At 32.2% G+C, this 19,881-nt stretch overlaps 2 protein-coding genes across 2 annotated transcripts in view; one reads left to right on the forward strand and one right to left on the reverse strand.

Annotated features, from left to right (window-relative positions):
* Window positions 1-14,819, forward strand: part of LOC123677956 (cAMP-dependent protein kinase catalytic subunit 3) — a 51,267-nt gene extending 36,448 nt beyond the window's left edge. Inside the window, exons 4-6 of the mRNA XM_045614709.1 lie at window positions 4,210-4,391; window positions 12,181-12,258; window positions 14,243-14,819. Of these exons, the coding sequence (XP_045470665.1) occupies window positions 4,210-4,391; window positions 12,181-12,258; window positions 14,243-14,368 (386 nt within the window). The 3' untranslated portion in view covers window positions 14,369-14,819. The remainder of the gene's footprint in view (window positions 1-4,209; window positions 4,392-12,180; window positions 12,259-14,242) is intronic.
* A 1,421-nt stretch (window positions 14,820-16,240) lies between these two features.
* On the reverse strand, window positions 16,241-18,462 carry LOC123677567 (protein Cep78 homolog). Its single transcript, XM_045614165.1, has one exon. It carries the CDS (start codon window positions 18,182-18,184, stop codon window positions 16,337-16,339), a length of 1,848 nt encoding a protein of 615 aa, XP_045470121.1. The 5' UTR covers window positions 18,185-18,462; the 3' UTR covers window positions 16,241-16,336.
* Between the last annotated feature and the right edge of the window lie 1,419 nt (window positions 18,463-19,881).

Consider the following 19,881-nt stretch of genomic DNA (forward strand, 5'->3'; position numbering starts at 1 on the left):
TAGATACTCTCTGATAGTATAATAGTTTTTCTCTATTTCAGTATCGTAATGAGTTCATTACAGTTCTAAAAACAGTGCTGTAATGAACTCATTACAGCATCGTTTTCAGTTATATTTTTCCTTTTGTGGTTGTCCATACCTATACTGACTTCGTACGATTCAAATTCCGTAATCTGTCAATTTTCGTAACAGTCACACCAATTGCCAAGATGCAATACAAAAGTCACTAGGATATATAATTTGAATTTTTCATTGAATTTCGACAATAATTCACAAAACTTGACTGAAATAGAGAAAATATCGTCTAATACGCGTTGCAGAAGGCAATTCCAACACTCATGCGTTCCAAAACTCGCTCCTTCCTTGCTCGTTTTCGAATTTCGCATTAGTGTTGGAATAGGAGCCCATTCTGCAACTTGTTTTAGAACATACTATTTTGAGGAATTCACATTTTACCAATTTTTTGAACCCTATTTCACTCTCAAGTTGAATAGGAAGAGATGAAAAGTCATACAAAATAATGGCCTGATAAATAGAACAACATTCAAAAATGCACAGAGTAGCAACATTCCTGGTAGAATACTGATGCGAATATGATCATTTGATCAATAATTCATCATGTTCCTTGATATGAATTAAACATATACACTTGATATATAACAGACTAGCTTATTTAGGGTGAAAAAGAATCATATATTTGTAGTCCAATTTCTTAACACCCTGTGGAACAGTTCGGGAAATTGGTAGAGTTTACTGAGAGTAAACTCTATAAAGTTCATTACAAAAACTATCCTTTTCGACATCTTTCAGTTTTTATTTAGCCTTATTTCTTGATGTCTTTTGAAGATACACGTATTCAAAAAAAGCCTAGAATTGTTTTAGGGAAAAAATTTAATGATGTTTGAATATTCAACAGAAATGTGAAACAAAAATGAATAATTGGCATTTTTTCAATATTTTGGATGCAATCTTTAGCAAAAATAACTGCTCGCCATCGCCGAGACATCGAATTGATAACATTGATAAAAAATAATGCGATATTGATGAGGAATTGCGTCATATCCAGATTGCGACGTAAAACGTAGTTCGTCAAGTATATTGGGTAGTATAGGACGAAACTAATGTTTCTTTGAATTTCATCCCAGAGATGTTCTATCGGATTTAGATCCGGGCTACTTGCAGACCATTCTAATCAAAATCTAAACAAAAATCCAAATCCAAATAACAATATTTGCTACATTCGGTCTTGCATTGTCGTGTAGTGAAATAAAGTCATCTCCAACAAATGGAGCATAGGGAACTACAGCTTTCAGAAGAACGCCTTCTATGTAACGTTGAGCATTTAGAGCCCCATTTTAAATGATAATTCGGTACGGTAGATATCAAAGTGAAATAAAACTGAGAGATGGCAAGAAGGATGGTCTTTGTAATGAACCGAGCGTAAACTCTACAAATTTCCCGAACTGTTCCACAGGGTGTTGATAAATTGGACCCCAAATATATGTTTTTTTTTCATCCGTTATAAAATTTTGCTATCAACATTTTGTTTGTTTTAATACCAAAGATTTTATCTTCAATTTAGCGTAAAAACGAACTTCAGCAAAAATTTAGGTGGCCTAGTTTTTTTTTGACGGTGAGTGTATATTATGTAAAGGGTGTTTTTTTTTAGAGCTATAGAACTTTAAATTGCAATAAAGCAACGGTGGATTATTCGATTGACATGAATTTTATTTATCCGCAAGATAATCTTGTGGCATTACATTTTAAATATGATTTCTGGCATATGACCGCCACGCCACGGCTTGCTCGGATGTAGTCCAATCTGGACGTCCAATTTTCGATGACTTTTTCCAACATTTGTGGCCGTATATCGGCAATAACACGGCGAATGTTGACTTCCAAATGGTCAAGGGTTTGTGGCTTATCCGCATAGACCAATGACTTTACATAGCCCTACAGAAAGTAGTCTAGCGGTGTTAAATCACAAGATCTTGGAGGCCAATTCACAGGTCCAAAACGTGAAATTAGGCGGCCACCAAACGTGTCTTTCAATAAATCGATTGTGGCACGAGCTTTGTGACATGTTGCGCCGACTTGTTGGAACCACAGCTTCTGGACATCATGGTTGTTCAATTCAGGAATGAAAAAGTTAGTAAGCATCGCTCTATACCGATCACCATTGACTGTAACGTTCTGGCCATCATCGTTTTTGAAGAAGTACGGACCAATGATTCCACCAGCCCATAAAGCGCACCAAACAGTCAGGTTTTCCGGATGTAACGGTGTTTCGACATACACTTGAGGATTAGCTTCACTCCAAATGCGGCAGTTTTGTTTATTGACGTAGCCATTCAACCAGAAGTGCGCTTCATCGCTGAACAAAATAAAATTCGATACGTATTCCGCACAGAACCATTATTTTCTAAATAAAATTGCACTATTTGCAAGCGTTGTTCAGGCGTGAGTCTATTCATGATGAATTGCCAATCCAAACTGAGAATGAATCACTTGACAGCTGTTAAATCGGTCACCATCTTGAACAGTAATGTCACCATCTTGAACAGTAACTTAAAGTTATATACCTCGAAAAACAACACCTGTTAATCCTGTTATATAAATATTTATTTAGGAAGAGTCACAAAACCTACATGAATTACGTGAATTCGAGTTGAAAATCAAACTTAATATCCACCTTTGAGCTACCCAAATCAGTTAAATCATCCCATGACATCACATTATAATCAAAAAAGCTATAAACTTAACAACAGATAACGAGTCCTTAACCCTGTCGATAGCAGCTAATTTTTTACTAACTGCTTTGACTTGGTGATCCCATCTCAACGAATAGTCCAAGTGCATTTTGAAAATTCAACAGTAGATATCGCTGGTGTGACTGATGTTAAGTTACTTTTGAAAAACCTTTCAGATTAAAGTGGCGACTTTTAAAGAGACCAGCTTTCTTAGGTTCAAATGATATTGGTCCCTTTTCACTTGATTTTGAATCTTTTCTTATGGCGCTAACATCGTCTTTCTGTCAATATCGTTTTGACGATAATGAAAATCAGCTTTGGACAGAATAAATAAAAATTTTAAAATGATGATAAATGATTAACTAAACTCTAATCAGTGAACACACCAGTATTTTAGGACTATTAGCTGAGATTATTATCGATGTGTCATCAGCAAATATAGTTAGGATGCTTGGATCAAATATGATTTGGTAGATCATTATTGATAACCAGAAAAAAATAAGAGTGGATCTAGACAAAGCAGAATTGCTGTTTTCTCACCTACATGTTACTATAATATTGTAATGAAACTGAATGAAAACAAAAGACAATGTTTTTGCCTTCTCAAAACAATTTGAAGCAAAAATCTTCTCAAATAATTTTTCCTCAGAAAAATAAACATAGATAAAGGAAGCATATGTCACTTTCAATATGCAAATTTTGTCCTCAACATGAACTATCAAATTTGATATGAAGCTCGCAGAAATTAAAACATATCAGTGATATTTCACTCAGTTCGCGAATTTCTCCACAAAGAACGCACTTTTTATATCCCATAGTGAATCAACGATTTATATTAACTCAAAATATATTAGAATAAATACCTAAATATCTCAGAAATTCTGAAAACAAACTTCAAGCGCGCTAAACGACGTGAAACAACCGATGACACTAGGAAAGTAAAAGTTGCCAAACCTTGGATTTCAGCAAGTAGATACAGAAAATAATGAATATTTCTGCTTATCATGAATTCGACAATTAGGAAAAATATTGGATTTCAAATATGTATTCAAATTTGCATATTTAATCGCGAATCACTCGAATAAATATATTTCATTCAATATAATATACATTGATAACGATATAGTAAATTTGTGGATTTGAAAATATAACACAATTCAACAACAATCTGATCATGTTGGAGACGTGTAAAAATTGCGTATACTTCCTCTATCTATGTTTATTACTCTATGAATTTTCCTTATGATTGGTATCTGTGGTCACTGATAGTATATTGGATAACCCGTCAAATTACAAATGTCAAATTTAACTTTTTCGAATTTGTGTTCAACAAAATTCATATCCCAGTCCAGTTATTAGATTTCATGTTATCCAAAAGAACATGCATCGTATAAAAAAATAATCGACAACACGATCCTTTGTGGAGCCTGAAGTGAATACGAGCCATTTATTTTTTTAGGCGTTCTAATATACGAGATGCTAGCCGGCTATCCTCCATTTTATGACGACAACCCCTTCGGTATATATGAAAAAATACTGGGAGGACGTATAGAATGGCCGAAGCATTTGGATCCTGTGGCCAAGGATCTCATAAAAAAACTCTTGGTGCAAGATAGAACGAAGAGGTTGGGAAGTATGAAGGTAGGTTTGGAGCAGAAAAAAACTGATTTAGTAAATATGTAATATACAGGGTGACTGGTGACGTAAGGGACAAAGGTTATTTATGAAGAAACTCTGAAACTGTTAACTCGCATATCTTGTTAAAATGGCAACTTTTTCGCTCATATTTTGCAGGATTCTTACCATATGCATTATCCATCAGCTCCACAAAAAAAATTGAAAAAATTGCAGACCCGTATCGAAAATTTTCAATTTCAGGTGAAAAATATCACTCGGTATATTCGATAAGAAAATAAAATAGAAATTTGATAAGGGCGAAAAAAAATGAGTGAAGTTCAGGTTTTGCTTGAATGGCGCAAATTTTGTAGGGTACTCATAAAATGTTGAAAGCAAAATATTACAAAATTTTCATATAAGTACTAGATAAAATGATATTTTTGATAGAGCAATAACATTGATTTCGAGGTATTGAAACTCGACTCATTTCAATGACTCCCAGAACTCTTGTTTATTCTACTGAACTCAAAAATCATCCTCCTGATATGTTTTCAGCAAATTATAGTCTTCAACAAAATAATGTAAAAATTATCGGGACATATTTTTCTTGTGAGGGTACTAGGGCTCTGACATGAGCTCTTGTTTTTCTGGGCATTCAAACTTGAAAAAAGAACATTATTTTATTCCACAAAAATTTCTCCAATATTTTTCATTATGGAAAAATTTTTGTTGGAATGAAATAATGATCTTTTCCCAAGTTTGAACGCCCAGGAAAAAAAGATGTCATCAAGTGGATATGAAACTGTTGTGAAATAATAAATGAATAATACAAAATTTGCATTATTCAAACAAAAACCTGATATTCACTCAATAATTCTCGCTCTCCTCAAATTTCTATTCAAATTTTTTCATCTCATATACCAAGTGTTATTTTTCACATAACACGTGAATTGAAATTTTTATAATGGCCTGCAATTTTTTTATTTTTTTTTTGTGATATGATGGAAAATGCGTAAGTATAATCCTTCAAAATCTTAGCGAAAATTTGCCATTTAAACGAAGATATGGGAGTTAATAGCTTTATAATGTTTTCATTAATCACCCTGTATCTCTGAAACCAATATCTTTATTGAACATATCAATCCCCAATCTTCATTCAGTTTGAGGTCCTCTATCTTCACTGAGCCGTTGTCCTTCGATTCACCAGTCATTCTGTATAAGAATAATTCAAAAAGGCAGTAATTAACTTCAACACAACATTTGATTCAGGTAGTTAAGGTCAGATTTGACGATAAAAATAGAATAATCAAAAGCAATAGCATCCTCAGTGCATTGTTTCTATATAGTATATTTCGATGTTTAGTATATTTCGATGCCAAAACCATAGCTCTGAATCGAATTTGGCTAATACAGTGAATTAATACAAACACAGTGGGAATTTTGAGAGTTTGAACTGTCAAGTTGGTTTAAATTTCTTCGAATAAGTTTTGAGTAGAAAAGTTTAGTACGATATTACTCGTGTGTGTTTGATAAACTGTGTTTGAAAAACAAAGACGTATTTTCAGATATTAGAACAAATCTAGAGAGATTAGAGGGTCGGGTCGTTGAGAGAAATCCTAAATTATTCTAGTGTTGTTATCGAAAATCCTAAGTTTTCATCTAATACTGGGGTTATCCTTTGTGGTGAGTTTAATTTTTTTTTACTGAATAAACAAGATGAATAATAATAGCCCGGGATCCAGTGGATCCCGGTCTTCATTATACCTAACACCTAAAGCAAATAAAACAATTGAAAATTTGCATAAAAATACATTGTCTTGGGCAGATTTAGCTGAATTGGGATTAGAATTATCACAATTGAGAGAACAGGCTAAAGTAAATAAAGATTTTGAAATGTTAAATCAAATAGAATCACTATCGCAGAATATTGAAACTGTAAAAAACAACATAAAAATTAATGAAAATAAACAAAAAACTGTTTATGAATATAGATTAACGGATTTAGGTCCATATGTTGTGTACATTGAGGGTACAAATGGTAGCATTGGTTATGTTCATCCTTTAAAACTTGGAAAACATCTTTATGAAAATAATAACCTTAACCTTGATATTAGAAATATAAAAAGGAAAGGGAAAAATAGGGTTGGAATTGAATTTGCTAGTGCTGGACATGCCAATTTATTTGTCAAACATATCAAATTCGAGAATTGTAATGTTTATATCCCACCTATTAACATTATCAGTATGGGAGTTATTTCAGACATCGATGTTAGTATTACGGAGGAAGAAATTAAAGAGGGTGCAGAATCAAAATATGAAATATTGAACGTAAGAAGGTTAAAAAGGAGATCGATAGTTGAAAATAAAGTAGAATACATAGATTCAAAATCATGTGTAGTAACATTCAGAAATAGAAATATACCGAATAACATAGCATTATATCATAATATATTAGAGGTAACACAATATGTAAGCCCAGTTGTTCAATGCTATAACTGTCTATTATATGGACATACTTCAAAATTATGTAAAGGTAAAAAGAAATGTAATAAATGTGGAAATGAACATGAGACTAATACCTGCGACAGTGAGAATTTTACATGTTATCATTGCAAAGGTCCGCATGCAGCCACATATAAAAAATGTACTGAATATGATAGACAAAAACAAATTAAAAATATGATGGCGGTGTATAAATATACTTATTTTGAGGCAAACCTAATTTCTAAGAAAAAAAATATTAATAGCGGTGATATCAAAAACGATTTAACTAACTTCCCACAAATTAATAAAATAGAAACATTAAAATTAAATGAAAAATTACCCCCTACGGTTTCACAAGTTACATATGCGCAAAAAACAAGTTCAAATGGTAATACTTACATAAAACAAGGGTTGAAAAATCAAAACGATCTTAAACAAAAAAAAATTACAACAGTTAAAATCAAAAATAGACCACAGAAAAGTAAGCCAGGTTATAATAAAAAGGAGATTGAAGATTGTCTTGTCCAATATACCCCAAATTATAAAAAAAATAAATTATCAGATTGGTCACAACCTAAATCAAAAGTAAATGAAGATGATAATAATTCAGTAGATATGGAAGTTTTAGAATGTTATTCGGAATTTTCTCAAAATAGTTCCTCATCAAACTATAATGCAACTCAAGAAAATAATGTAGAATTTGAAGAATACAGTAATGAAATTCATACGCAAGCGTTAATACATAAAAAATCAAATACTTAAGTATCCTCATCAATTTTAAATTTTAAATATTATAACAGTAAATAAAACATCTAATAAATAAATCAAAAACATGAATAGGAAGACTTTGAAAATACTACAGTGGAATATTAGGTCGATTAATACAAATTTTTTGGATCTCACGGGAAAACTTCAGCAGTATAATCCGGAAGTTGTCGCTTTATCAGAGACATTTCTGCGGGAAAGTAAAAAGCTTAAAATCTCAAATTACAATATTCTAAGGAAAGATAGAGATGACGGTAAGGGAGGTATAGCCTTCCTAATTAAGAGTAATATAATGTATGAGGAAATTACAATACATGTGAGTGTATGTTCTCCCAATTTTCAATACCAAGCAGTAAGAATAAATGGTATTGTAATAGTAAATTTATATAATCCACCAAATATCAAGCTAAAAGCAAGTAATCTTAACGAAATAATAAAACAGATCGGAACCAAATATATGCTAATAGGTGATTTCAATGCACAAAGTCCCAGATGGGGATCCCACACTAGAAACTTTAATGGTAAGGTCATTGATGAAATGCTAGATGAAAAAGAATTAATTGTTTTGAATGATGGTACAGTAACCAGGTGTACACCACCCCAAATAGGAAATAGCGCCCCAGACCTAAGTATTGTTTCCTTAAATTTGGCAAATAAATGTTCATGGACGGTATTATTCGATCCAGCGCAAAGTGATCACTACCCCATTTTAATAGAGATAAATGTAGGTAATAAATCGATAGCTACAAATCTTTATTTTACCACAAAAAAATTTAAAACGGAGAAGGCTGATTGGGAAGGGTATAATACTAAGATAGAAAATGAATTAGAATACTCAGATTGTCACAATTTAGATGAATTTAACAAATTATTAATTCACAGTGCAGAAGAAAAATTTCCAACAAAAAAAATATCTTATAATAATAAATATAGAGTTATCTGGTGGGATAAAGAACTATCAAATATGATAGAATTGCGACGGGATATAATTAGAGAATATAGTAACAACCCTACTCAAGAACTATATATTAAAGCAAATAATACAAGAGCTAAAGTAAAATTAATAATGAAAAAAAAAAAGAAAGATTCATTTACAAAGTTCTGTGAAAATATAAATTTTTTACCTCTCACATCTGCATGGAAATCTATTAAAAAATTCAAAAATCATGAATCGAACATCAATGTTAAAAACCTACCTACAGGAGAAATATTAGATCAATTAATGATCAATCTATCCAAACCTATCAACACAAAAATATCACAAATAAGAAAAGAAAACATTTCGGAACAAAATCAATCCAACCCCTTCAGTTTTTTTGAATTAGAATTGGCTCTCAAAAATAGGAAGATCTCAAGCCCGGGTTTAGATGCATTAACATATGATATGTATACTAACTTAAGTAAAAAATTAAAAATAAAATTTTTGAACATAATGAATGAAATATTAAAAAACCCAGTTAACATTAAAGGTCAAAACAAAATTTTAGTATTACCATTCAATAAACCCAATAAGCCGCTGTTAAATATGGATAGTATTCGTCCAATTGCTTTATCATTATGTAGCATCAAAATATTAGAAAGCTTAATAAAAAATAGAATAGAAAATATAATTGAAAAAAGTCTTAATCAAAATAAGTTAATGTTCGGATTCAGAAGAATGAAATCGGTTAACGATAGTTTGGTATATTTGACTTCACGGATTTATACAGGGTTTGCCGAAAAAAAATTCACAGTAGTAGTATTCCTGGACATAAAAGGGGCATATGACAGTGTAAATATAGATATATTATTGGAAGATTTACGTGAAATTAATATACCATCGGATATCATAGGCATTATAGATCATCTACTAAATAACAAAGAAATGTATATTCAATGCACAAGGGAGAACAGAATTATGGGTCCTTATTTCAATAGTAAAGGAATATTGCAAGGGTCTAAATTAAGCACGTTTCTTTTCAACCTATATGTAAAAAATGTAATAAAATGTAAAGTTAAAGGGGTCGAAATAGGTCAATATGCAGATGATAAGTATATAATTTGTACCGGATCAGATATAGGCGATATTTATGAAAAGATCACTAAAACTCTGGATAACATTGATTCTTTCCTCTCATCAAGAAATTTAATAATCTCAGTTGAAAAAACGTACGCGATGTTGTTTGCACGGAAAAAAACACCAAATATACTTCCATGTTTAACAATTGGTAATCAAAATATTATGTGGAAAAATCAAGTAAAATATTTGGGGGTTATCCTCGATTCAAAATTGGAATGGTCATTGCAAATTGAGCAGGCAAATTGTAAAGCGAAAAGGGGAATTGATATAGTAAAGTGCCTGTGTAAGACTTGGTGGGGTGCCCAACCACAAAGTTTACTAAATTTATACAAAGCGATATCCAGAGTACATTTGGATTACTGCTCTATGATATACGGTGGATCTAAAACAACTATCAACAAAATGAACTCGATACATTATCAAGGAATTAGAACAGCAATGGGATACATGAGATCAACCCCAATTAACATTATTTTAGCGGAAAGCGGAGAAACAACACTTGAAAAAAGAAGAGAATTATTAGCCTCAAAATATATTTTAAAAAATTTACAAGTTAAAAATAATATTATAATAGATCAAATTAATAAATTAAATTCACATCAACATTTCTGGAATAAAAAATACAAACCAGCATATTTAACAGCCCTTCAAAACGTTAGAGAATTTAAAAACAACATTTACAAAGCAGAACAAATTCCGTTTTATTCCTTGGATTATATACAACATTCGGCCCAATGTGATATAGATATTCCAGATTTTGGAAAAAAAGAACCTGATACAAAGATTAATTTTAAAAATTATTGCGAGAATAAATTTGAAAATTTTCAGAGTTTTTATACTGATGCCTCATTAAAAAATATTAACGGTAACATAAGTGTAGGAATAGGAATATACTCACCGTCTCTACCTTTAGAATATAGCAGAAAACTACCTTCATACTGGTCAATTTATTCAGCGGAATTATTAGCAATTGGAAAAGCGTTAGAAATAATTCAAAATCAAAATATTACCAAAGCAGTCATTTTCTCGGATTCATTAAGTGCATTATTAACTTTAAAAAATTGGAAGTTAGACTCATCAATAGATACCATCACAGCAACGGTTAAGCAGATATGGGCAGATTTAAGTAATGATAACAAGATCATAAAGGGAGTTTGGATACCGAGTCATTCAGAAATAATAGGAAACGATAAAGCAGATCATCTTGCAAATAAAGGTAGATACGGTGAATTATTAAACTACAAGGGAGGTCCACAATTTATGTACAATATTATCAAGGATAAAATAAGGGAAAATTGGATCAGAACACTACAAAAGTGGGGTAGAAATAAGGGAAGAATATACACTCACATGCGTAATCGGGATAAAAAATGTACAATTGATAAGCCATATAAACTATTAAAAAATAATTTGATAAGAAAACACATTACAACTATGATGAGATTACGATCAGGACATTGTTTGACACCAGAACATTTATATAAGATCAAAATCAATTCCTCACCCAATTGTGAATGCGGTAAAGTTGGATCGTTGGTGCATGTATTTTTTGAATGTAACCTGAATGTACACAATATTAATACACTATACACAAAACTCGAAAAGTTTGAGATTCAAAGGCCCATTAATATTTATGAAGTAATCTTTACAGATAGCATTGATATAGTTCAAATATTGAATGAATTTTTGGAATGTTCAGATATTAAAATATAAGCAATATTTGTAAAATAGGTAAAATAGAAATTTAAAATGGATTCAACAGATTAATGAAAGATATAAAAGAATCTTGTTTATACAGTAGATACCTACTAACATTGGATGTTTGATTCCTCATATGAAAATAACCCAACCTTATCCTTTATTCTCTCTGGATTTTTGAGGGTGGGAAAGTCAGAGAAAATAAGAAATCAATCAAACACAGAGTAAGCTACCAATCTGGGTACATGCTAAATGCGAACCCATTAAATCACCAATAAGTGATTTGAGAAGAAGAAGAAGAAGAACAAACACAGTGACGAAAATACGTTCAAATTGAGCCTAAAAACGGTGGAATGGAACGGGCTTAACCATAGAATTTAAGAATACGATTGACTGAACTGAACTGACGCTTCGTCAAAATTAAAATTATAGAGTTTGATAGATTTGTATATAGAACAAATTTATTCTTAAAATTGGGCCTTCATTTCGAAGAACTTTCAAAAATCAGGTAATCGGGGAATGTAAATAAAAAACCGCCATATTTAGGCTCAGAAATCAGCAGCCAATCAAAAACGAGACCACTCGTTTTGCCACTGTGTTTTATAAGGTCACTATAGTATTACTACTACTTACTTACTATCGTATTCTTTCATGTGGGGATAAATAAAGCATAATATTAAAGCATATTATAATATCTTCCAAACGCGACCTACTTCATTTATTCTGAAACGAATCTACATATATGACATAGACATATTTTTATGCAGATTTCGTCCAGTTAAATCATATTTTTGACATATGTTTCAGAGTGGAGCTGATGATATAAAAAGACACAGATGGTACAAGGGACTAAACTGGCACGAAGTCCTCAATAGAAAATTAGAGGTGAGTGAATGAGTTTCGAAACATTCAGTTATTCGAAAAAATATTCATTTAAATTAAGATTACAACTTAAATTGAACAATTTTTCATACTGACAAAAATGAAAAACTTCTCCAGAAATTCCTGACTCAGATATGAGACTAGAATAGAGAATTCTTGGCTAGGTTGTTTAATGGGTTAGGTCAAGAGAAATATTAATACACAGAGAAATTGAGAGAGGCTTCTTTCGTTAATTGTCCACTAGATTATGTTCTTAAGAAAATGTATACAGGCGGTTCAATTTTGATGTACATAATGACAAATCCAGAACCACAGCTGTTGAAAAAAAAATGATGACACATTTGAGAGCTTTAACGAAACAAACTGAAAACCATATATCGATATTTCCATTTATCTTCGAGATATGAACAACGAAAATTGAAATTTTCCATTTTACTCAAACCATCATAACTTTCTCATTCTTGATGCTATCGTTGTGAAATACAAATATTATTGGAATAAAATTTTCCATAGAATCCGACGATTGCGCTGAAAAAAATCAGTTTCTCATTAATGAGAGATTCCTGGGATAATTTCAAGAAGAAAAACTCCTCTCATCTATAAATGGGCTCGCAAACGTTTTGTTTTCCAGATACAAGGTTTTTCTTATGGTCCTACTTTTTCGTGATGATTAAACCAGTTCATCGAATAAAATTTTCCATGGAATCCGATGGTTACGCTGAAAAAAATTTGTTTCTCATTAATTATCCTTTGGATAATTTCAAGAAGAAAAAGTCCTCCTATCTATAGATAGGAGTGTTTTCGTGATAAAGGGTTTTTCTTGTTGTCCTACTTTTTTGTGATGATTATACCAGTTAATCGAATGTTCATTAACCTCTACTACAGATTGGGTAAATAAGTATCAAAACTTATGATTAATTTATTCATCACAGCTTACTGAATGGATCTTATAATATTTTGCATTTTTCAGTGGATTACTAGAGAATTGTCTGAAATTCTTTTCCTTGAAATCGTCAGCAGGTGCGACAAAACAACAAAAAAACCAAAAAGTATAGATAATTTTTTTTTCTAAAGTACCTGTTGTCAACAGAAAAAAGTTCTGGGGGAATGAAGCGGGTACTGTTCCAAAAAAATATCACCCTGAAGATTTGCATTAAAAATGAGCATATCACATGATGAAAACTTTGATTTGGAATATATATGCCGGTTTTCAAAAAATTTAATATACTTAGGTCTATGAGAAAAAAAATTTCTGAAAAAAAAATGTAACATCGTGTATCTTGAAAACAAAGCGTTTGCGGGAACATGTTTATAGGACTTTTTTTAAATGATCCGAAGAAACATTTTCGTTTGTAGGTACCTTCAATTCAGGAACACTCTGTATGGTTGTAGTTTGAGATTTACTATCAGATTCTATGGAAAATTTCTGTTCAATAATGTTTTCGCTTCATAGCAATAGCAGTATCAAGAATGTTAGAATGGAAAACTCATATCTCGAAACTGAAATGAAATATCGAATTGTGGTTTTTTCCGTTCCTCGAAAATGTGTCCTTTATAGACATCGAATTTGAACTACCCTGTACTGTTATCTAATTATAATAAAATGATTTTATCGGTTTTTTTCCCCACTTGGGGGAACTGTGTTTTCACAAGAAAATCTAATATTTGTAATTAATCAATTTAAAAGAGAAATACCTTATACCTACACAAAGAATAATAGTGATCAGAAACGAAAGCAAAAATAAAAATCAGATCATTGTCAAATCAGATATTGCCTCCAGCATCAACTGAGTATACTCCTTCCTCCTAACTATGCGGAGCAAAGGCTCCTTTCTGAGACACATGTCTCAGAAAGGAGCCTTTGCTCTGCATAGTTCATAGAATATTATTCCGAAACACCCTACAAATTTTTCAGAAATTATATGAAATAATATAGCTAGCTCATGACGAGTATTATTCCAAAATTTTTAATGACAAAATATTTCAGCCTCCGATTCTGCCAAAAGTCTCATCAGATGGCGACACCAGTAATTTTGATGATTATCCTGAAGGGGATTGGAAATCGGCAAGAGCCCTTGAAGACGGCGAACTAAAACAGTTCGAGGATTTCTGAGAGAGTAATAATGGGATACTTATTTCTGTTGTCTTGGCAACTAAGCTCAACAGATGATTTTTCTGGAGGGTGCTTCAGATTCTTCCACAATTTAGATACTAAGTGTTGAGAGCCATACAAGTGCCTTAAGGATATTTTGACAGGAATGGCGATTAGTTCGTTTAACATAATTCGAAGCTTTCAAGAGTTTGTATTGTATATTAACATTTCGAAGTCTTAAAATACTGTGATATAATAATAATGGATGTAGAGATTTGTTGTTAGTTAGGAATCGTTTTTCATGGTTGTGTTGAAGGAGTAGATGGCTAATGCGTATAAGATGTATAATGATTTAGAACTAATGATATGTAGAATTGATGTTGTCCTCCAAACTGCCAAATGAATGTTTGTATATTAGGTATTGTTCTTTTGTAAAGAATTTTTTTATATAATAAACTACAATAAGGAAAAATAGTTTCATTTTTCAGATTGAATTTCAGTATGCAATATTATAAATCTATTGCATCAATCAAGAATAATATTATCAGTTGAAATAAGAACCAGTTGTTTTCATCAAATATATCATCACTCCTCTGTGATTCTTGTTCATATTATGGTATATGGACTTTTTCATGAACATCCTACTAATTGCTGCTGAAATGCTTGGTATTCCTTAGCATAGCTATATTTTCTTTCAATTCCTGAAATATATTCGTAGGCTGATGTGAAACTTACTTGAAATGTCTCCAAAGGATATCGAAAAAAAAATATATATTGAAAGCTGTTTAAAATATCAAACTTACTCAAAAAACTTTAAATTACATAAATAAAACAATTATTGTGCATTGAGGTTCAGTAACCATATCAAAACATGAAAATTGTAAAGTTTCATTTTTCTTAGATATTCATTTCGAGATAATCATTACAACAGATAAATTGAATTTACAATAACAGGGTGGAGTTCAGACGCAGACAAAGCACAATCTTATCTTCCATTCAAGATCTGATTGAATATTATGTGTGAAAAATTTATTTACCACAAGAAATATTCGTCTATCATAAGAATTAAAAAAATAACAATCAATAACATAACCCAAAAACATTTCATAATCACGTCCACTGCTGAACATAAGCCTCCTCACAACATTCAGTTACTCACAAAAAACAAAAACAAAATCAGCTAAATATATAACTGACAGTGAAGTCTGTAAACTAGTCCTCGACCTTATTTCGGAATAAAATATATCTATCTGTATTCTGTATATGGAAAAAAATGAAGGATTTCTTGAAAAGAGACATAATAGTATCCACAGTCAGACTATAGTTTGACTACCTACATATATTCAGTATAACCGAAAGTAATACTTAATTATGTTGAAGTCGTCTGTCAATGCGAAGCGATACGCTACGTTACGATATGCATATTTTTTGAGCACCATCCTTACAAGAATCCCCAAGCTTCAAAAGAGATCTTGGTTTTAACACAACGAGTCCCACCCCAACTTTTGGAATTTTTCCCAATAAATGATCTCCAAACAATGCCACAAAAGACACAATCTGACTGCAATAAATATATTTAAGAATTTCAAATCTTCAATTTTATGTCTGCTCTAATTTTCATCATCATATTATTCAGTTCATTTGATGACTGATTTATTCATGAATACTCAACTAAAACGAAGTTTCCAAAGTACATAATGCACATTTAATTACTAAAATATTACATCATAAGACATCATAGCAAAAAAAACTATGACATGTATAAAGCGAATAAAACGAGAATAGTAAAAAGTTCAACCTAGAAATTATACTAGTATCAATTTTTTCTGGGTCCTGGCTGATGGTATTGTCTTAGCTTTATACGATGTTTTTATTCAGTAAATATTACCAAAATATTGAAACTTCTTTTATTCTGAAGAAGGATCCAAATAAATATATTTATAACTGATAGGGTATTCAAAAATCACAGTAGCAAGCGGTTGACAGATTTCACTTGATCCCATTTTTCTTTCCCTTGTAACGGTGTTTCGATTTGAATTTCTTTTGATCTACTTGTTCTACTTGCTCTACAGGCTGTTCTTCCTCACCTCCTTTCAAATCCTGCATAAAGTCGAACAAGGACACCTGGCTCTCGGATACGTCACTTTTTTCCAAAACGCATTTTTCCTCAGCACTCAAGTAAGGACTCAATAAACATGCTGCATCTTCTGATACTTCTTCAGTCGGTGCTTTCACCATCATTTCTTCGAAAAGGCAACTAGCACTTTTCAATGGTTGAGCTTCGTCTTCGGGTTCCTCTTTAGGTTCCTCCTTCTTGAGGCCGTTTATCAAACCGTTGATCTTGATGCCATTCAAATGTATTAGGTTGTCTTTTTTTCGAATGGGCGAATCAGCCGGTGAGTTGTTGGGGGCATCTTTGTGATCTTTGGAAATTTGCAGCTTTCCGAAGGTTTTAACTATACTATTTGTTATGCTGGTATGATTTATCTTATTCTGTCTATGAATCTTTGAATTCTTCGTCCTTGGTACACTGTTGCAAACCTCAACTTCCGTTTTCTTTACATTCACACCGCTATATTCAGAATCTGCTTTATCAATATTGAACGTTTCCATAATTTTCACTTCTATCAATTTTTTTCTGGGTATTGTGCTGTCACAGTAACCGTTCTTTCCATTCCGTACAATATCTATTGAAGTTTTAGATCTGTTCACTGTTTTACCAGCGACATTACATTTCTTCGATGGTAAAATCACGGTTTTATTCCTCTCATAACAGGACGTTCTTGAAGTAGTATTAAGGGTCGATGGACACAATGATAATACTGAATTACACCACTGAAATGAATTTTCACCATCGTCATCCTGTTCTTTCTCCTTGAGTATTTCCAAGATCTTTTCGAGAGTGCAGGGATGGAGTTCTTCGTTTTGTCTGAAATCAGCGATTTTTAACGATCGGTTGTACTGAAGGATATCTAGTATTCTGTTGGAAATTTCTTCGGTGATGCCACACTTCTGAACATCTAACGCTTTGATCCACAGATCATCCTCCAATTCGTTCAGAATGTAGCTAAGACCTGCGTCCCCCAGTTTGAGGTTAGCATTCAGAGTAACTCGTCTAATACCACACATTTTATCAGAATCCGGCTCGGAGTAACGTAGAGATTTATGCCAACTCGTTGTGTATCGATTGAGCTGTTGAAATTTTATTAGTTTAGCTATATACATTCCACTGACTGAAGACAAATCACATCTGGTCAAATTGAGCCATTCCACGTTCGGTAACAACTGGAGACACAAACACACGGAACGACAACCAGCGTCCTCTATCGAACAATTCGTCAAAGAAAAATTTTTCAGGGTTCTGTTTTCCACCAGTGCTTTAAGTAATCCATCTAAATAGTGACTGAACATCGGTAAGCCATCTAACTCTAGGCAGGTGAGTACCTGCGTTTTTTTCATCGAAAACGATAGGGCTCTCACCAGGGAATTTAGGATATAATCGGTCCAAAGGGCACCGTACTTGCGCCTCATGCGACGGGCCTTATCTTCCGTGTCAACCTCGTGCAAAAACTGACAGTTGCTCATCCTACTTCTAATATTTATAACATGTAAACTTGTATCATGTCGAAGTGCATTCAGAAGTGGACTCCAATCTTCCATTTTCAACCTGTCGGCCACAAAATCCAACACTGTGGTACATTTAGGATTCAAGGGTCGTACTACGGCTGGAGAACTGCTGTTCAGTCTTCGACACAGTTCAGGGTACCAAATATGGAACACATTATTCGGTTTTGTATTTGCTGTCATAACCGATGATTTTGGAGTCTCCGGCATCATCCGTTTGGATTTGGAGTTAATCACTATCAATTAATTAAACAAACATAAGCACAAAATAACTAATACGTTTTTTTTTGACAAAAGCAAAACTTGGGGTTGACACAACTTTGACAATCGGTCTATGCCAACCGATTTTCTTGTTTTCAGTTGTTGCAGTTGTTGAACCAACAAGCTTGCGATAATTTCAGATTTTAGGTAATGAATTTTCAGTTTCAAGATAACTACTCTACTCAATTCTGATAATGCCAACGTAGGTAAAGAATAATATACATCAAAATCTTTCAAACTTCAAAAATGTCTCAGAACATCGAATATACGTATATCTAATGGTTTCATTATGACAGTAGAAGAAACTTTCTTGTCGAGGTAAAAAAAAATTTGCAACTGAGGACTCATTTTGAATTAGATCACAATATTCATAAATACATCTCGGTAAAAATCGATCACAATATTTGGCGATGAATAATCAAATTTTGTATCACTTAATTCAATTTCAACGGATGACATTCATGTCACTGTAGTAAGCTGAAATTTGTGACAATTCAATGATTTCATTTTCTGTGCTAAATTCCAAGCATAGACAAAATTTGCTTAAGTTATTCCAAAGCTCTTAATACTTCTATTTTGAGAATTCTACAAGTGACTTTTCATTACGGGATACATATCATATCATATCCCGAGATATTAATTTACCCATATGGCTCGCCAAACAAGTTTTAAATGGATTATAATCGCAGATATTTTATCATACAGGGTCAGAACAAGAGCTATTTAGAGAGGCACTATGGGGATATCAAAAACCCTTAAAAATACAAAAAATTTCCGTTTCCAATTGTGTTGGTGTGAACAGATCTAAAATATGTCTGAAGTTTCCTGAGATATCTCGAAAAAACTGAAAATCGAAATTTTCTTTTTTCTGTATAACTCATTTGTTTCTGGAGATAATTCCACAAAATTAGGTTTGTACCTTCAGCCAAAATAGAGATTTTAATTGTGTCGTCAAATTTTTTCTGTATTTCATTGTTTCATAGACGCGATAGTCAATTTTTTTTCTTATGGGCGTTATATTGGTTCTCCTTATGAGGTGATGAAGAAAAAATATTACGAATTCAACAATGTATCACACTCTATAAAAATATCGAGTTTAGCTGCGCAAATTAGATTTTCTTTTTTATTCATTTTTTTTTATTATTTTGTCTCTTCGAATGGAATGGTTATGAAAATGACTATATCAACATGATAAATAATTTACGTTGCTACGTAAATTACTTATCATGTTCTGGCGCCAGTGATACCATCACTTGAATTTTTCAAATTATGTAGAACAATTTACAGACATTGCCAGTTGTACACTATGTAGAGTGTTAGTATCAGCATGATTATGTAATTAGGATGTTAATTATCTAACATAATCGAAGATTTCACAAAAATTAAGTGATGGTTTCACTTAACAACAATAACAACTGAACGAAGTAACAAGTTTTTTGATAGTTCAAATTTGCGTAGCTGGACTCGATAATTTTGGATCATTTTCGAATTCGTAATTTGTTCACCTCATAAGGAGAACCAATATGGCATCCATAAGAAGAAAAATTGACTATCGCGTCTCTGAAACAATGGAAAACAAAAAAAATCTGACGACACCATTAGAATCTCAATGTTGGATAATATCTACAAACTGAATTTCGTGAAGGTAT

This window comes from Harmonia axyridis, chromosome 4 (genome assembly GCF_914767665.1).
Source record: "Harmonia axyridis chromosome 4, icHarAxyr1.1, whole genome shotgun sequence".
Taxonomy (NCBI): domain Eukaryota; kingdom Metazoa; phylum Arthropoda; class Insecta; order Coleoptera; family Coccinellidae; genus Harmonia; species Harmonia axyridis.

Bases quoted from the DNA above. Each gene is read 5' to 3' on its own strand.
- LOC123677567 (XM_045614165.1), bottom strand. From the start codon at position 18,184: ATGATGCCGGAGACTCCAAAATCATCGGTTATGACAGCAAATACAAAA.